At 26.0% G+C, this 2,740-nt stretch overlaps 1 protein-coding gene across 1 annotated transcript in view; it reads left to right on the forward strand.

Annotated features, from left to right (window-relative positions):
* The window catches only part of LOAG_18200 (X-Serrate-1 protein), a gene marked incomplete at both ends in the record, with an annotated part of 4,940 nt that extends 2,846 nt beyond the window's left edge, over positions 1–2,094 (forward strand). The window contains 5 exons of the mRNA XM_020450866.1: positions 35–185; positions 682–794; positions 1,269–1,463; positions 1,827–1,943; positions 2,077–2,094. Of these exons, the coding sequence (XP_020305404.1) occupies positions 35–185; positions 682–794; positions 1,269–1,463; positions 1,827–1,943; positions 2,077–2,094 (594 nt within the window). The remainder of the gene's footprint in view (positions 1–34; positions 186–681; positions 795–1,268; positions 1,464–1,826; positions 1,944–2,076) is intronic.
* Between the last annotated feature and the right edge of the window lie 646 nt (positions 2,095–2,740).

The raw sequence follows: 2,740 nt of genomic DNA on the forward strand, positions 1-2,740 counted from the left end.
TAATTACAGGTAGGTTACAGGTAAATTTTTACAGGTAGATCCATGTGCTAAAGTAAACTGTGGAAAGTATGGTCAATGTAGAGTTTCATGGAATTCTGAAAATAAATATTTCTGCTATTGTAATGTGACCCATTACGGTGATCATTGCCAATATCGTTTTGATCAAAATAATCCAACAGATAATGGTATGTGCGATATTTGTTCCTAAATCTTATTCATTATCTTATATATATGTATATAGGTTAAAATTAATAATTAATCTTTAACTAATTAATTGGGAAATGAAGAATGATTGTTTTCTGAATGTTTTTAAATCTATATTAAAATTCAGCATCTAATTACTCATCTAATAATTGAATGTTTTTTAAATCTATATTAAAATTCAGCATCTAATTACTCATCTAATAATTGAATCGAAATTTAAATTTAATGTAAAAAAAATATCAACAGAACCAGATAAATCTTTATGATAGTAATAGCTGCTTATAATAGTAATTATTATTGCATTCTGGTTCCTAAAATAAAACCATATTTATAAGTGTAATGTAAGCATTATTTGTAGAAAGATTAATAAGCATATGTATTGTTATACCTGGATATACCTGTATACTAATTACATCTTTAAAGTTTAAAATTCGAATGTATTAGATGGTATATTAGTTAGATATCATCCAATTACAGCTCATTTTCAACGTTCATTTCAACCAGGAAGTTGCAAATTATCAAATTCGGAATATATGCCAGCCGGATTTAGCTGGACTACAGTTGATTGTCGACATTGTATATGTCAACAGGTCAACTTTTAGATATGATCATTCCTGTTTTTCTTCATTCTTTGTTTGTTTTTTTTTTCGTAAATTCATATAAAATATTTTGAAAATATTTTCGAATTTTAATCTTTCCAAAATATTTTTAGGGTGGTATTATTTGTTCGGAGAAGAGATGTGAATCACGTGATTGCTCACATAATGATCCAAATTTCGAAAATTCACTTATATGTCCAAAAGATCAGGCATGTTTCCAACATGAATCTATTATTATTTATTATTAATTATTGCTAAAAAGAAAGAGATGATTTATTGATAATTAAAATTTATTAATTATTAGCAGTTAGGATTTGTGCTGCAGCGTACGTTTACGCTGCAGTATGAATCCTACCGCTGGAAGAGTATATAAGGAGTAGTAACAGTGAGAATATTACGTATATTGCAGTGTCATTTTTTGCGTATTGCAAATTTTTTCGATATAATAATTTTTTTAACCTTTAGCATTGCGTTATTGTCACGGAAGATGAATGCCTTAAAGGGAAATGTGAATATCCACGTGGACGATGTCTTTCTTGGCTACAAATAAATAGTGAGATAGCGCGGCGCACTTGTCGTGAACGTTTGAATGCTGATAATAAAAATACACAAGGATGCGGACGAATGTTTCTCGAATTTGATATTAATAATTTGTTACCGGTAATTTCAGGTGTTATGCAAAATTTTTAGTTGTATTTTTTTCAACATAATTTTAAAATTCTAAAAGATACTGTAAAAAGAAAACTTTGTTAATGATGTCAACTGTCGTTCTAGCTAAAAAAAAAAAAGAAAAAATTAAGCTTCATAGCTAACAAAAGTTTTTTTTTCCTTCTTAACTAATGAAAAAACATTTTTTTGTTTTAATTTTTCGATTTTTATTTCATATCCTTTGTATTTTTTCATTTGTATTTGATAAGAAATTTAAATGAAAAAAAAAAACAAATCGAAAAAAATTTTGATTAATAATTTTGAAATCATTATTCTTTTCCTTTTTTTTTTTTTTTTGATTTCAAATTTTTGCAGGGGACAACATCAGGTGACGTTTGTTTTCATCTTCTGCTCGATATTAATACCGCAAATATCACACACATTGGATTTGATTGCAAATTAATATTGGCTAATATAGTACAAGTAGATATTGTAAGTTTATTTTTTTCAAGTAGATACTGTAAGTTGTTTTTTTTTTAAATTTAAATTAAAATCACCTATATCATGTATCATACATCATCGCATTAATTATCTTATTAATTATAAATTATTTCCAATCGTTTAGACTCTATACCGTATTTGATGAACAGATCAGGTTAACCAGGTAGCTTATCAATTATTGTATAATTAAGTACCTGATGAAGTAATTGGTGAAAAATTTCGCATATAAACATGATGATAATTTGAAAAATTTTTTGATCCTATAAAATATATTTAAGAATTAATCAAAAATTCAATTCAAATATTTCATTTCGAATTCTTAAAAATATTTTTAACTTATTCATTTTTTTTAATAATTATTTATACCTAGATCTCATTACAATTTCTAACGGACGTTATGATGATAAAGGATTTCCTAAAAAATCGTATTCATAATCGTTTAACAACCAGTCCAATACTTGCTGCAATTGTTCAAATCATTGATAATGATAATCATGATGATAGCAGTGAACATCCTATGTTAAATACTATTTTAACACTTCGAAATTCTGGTTTGTATTCAAATCATTTATTGTGTAAAATTATAAAATATTCAAAATTTCATCTTAAAACTAGATTGAAAAACAAAATTTTAAATATTTAACAAGATTTATTTGAAACTTCCCATCATGACTGTACTTTACTTTACTTTACTTTACTTCTCACTATCCCTATAAGTTCCCCATCTCATGACTGTAGGTTTACTTTACTTTACTTTACTTTACTTCTCATTATCCCTATAAGTTTTT

Source organism: Loa loa (genome assembly GCF_000183805.2).
Source record: "Loa loa unplaced genomic scaffold supercont3.224, whole genome shotgun sequence".
NCBI classification, from domain to species: Eukaryota; Metazoa; Nematoda; class Chromadorea; order Rhabditida; family Onchocercidae; genus Loa; species Loa loa.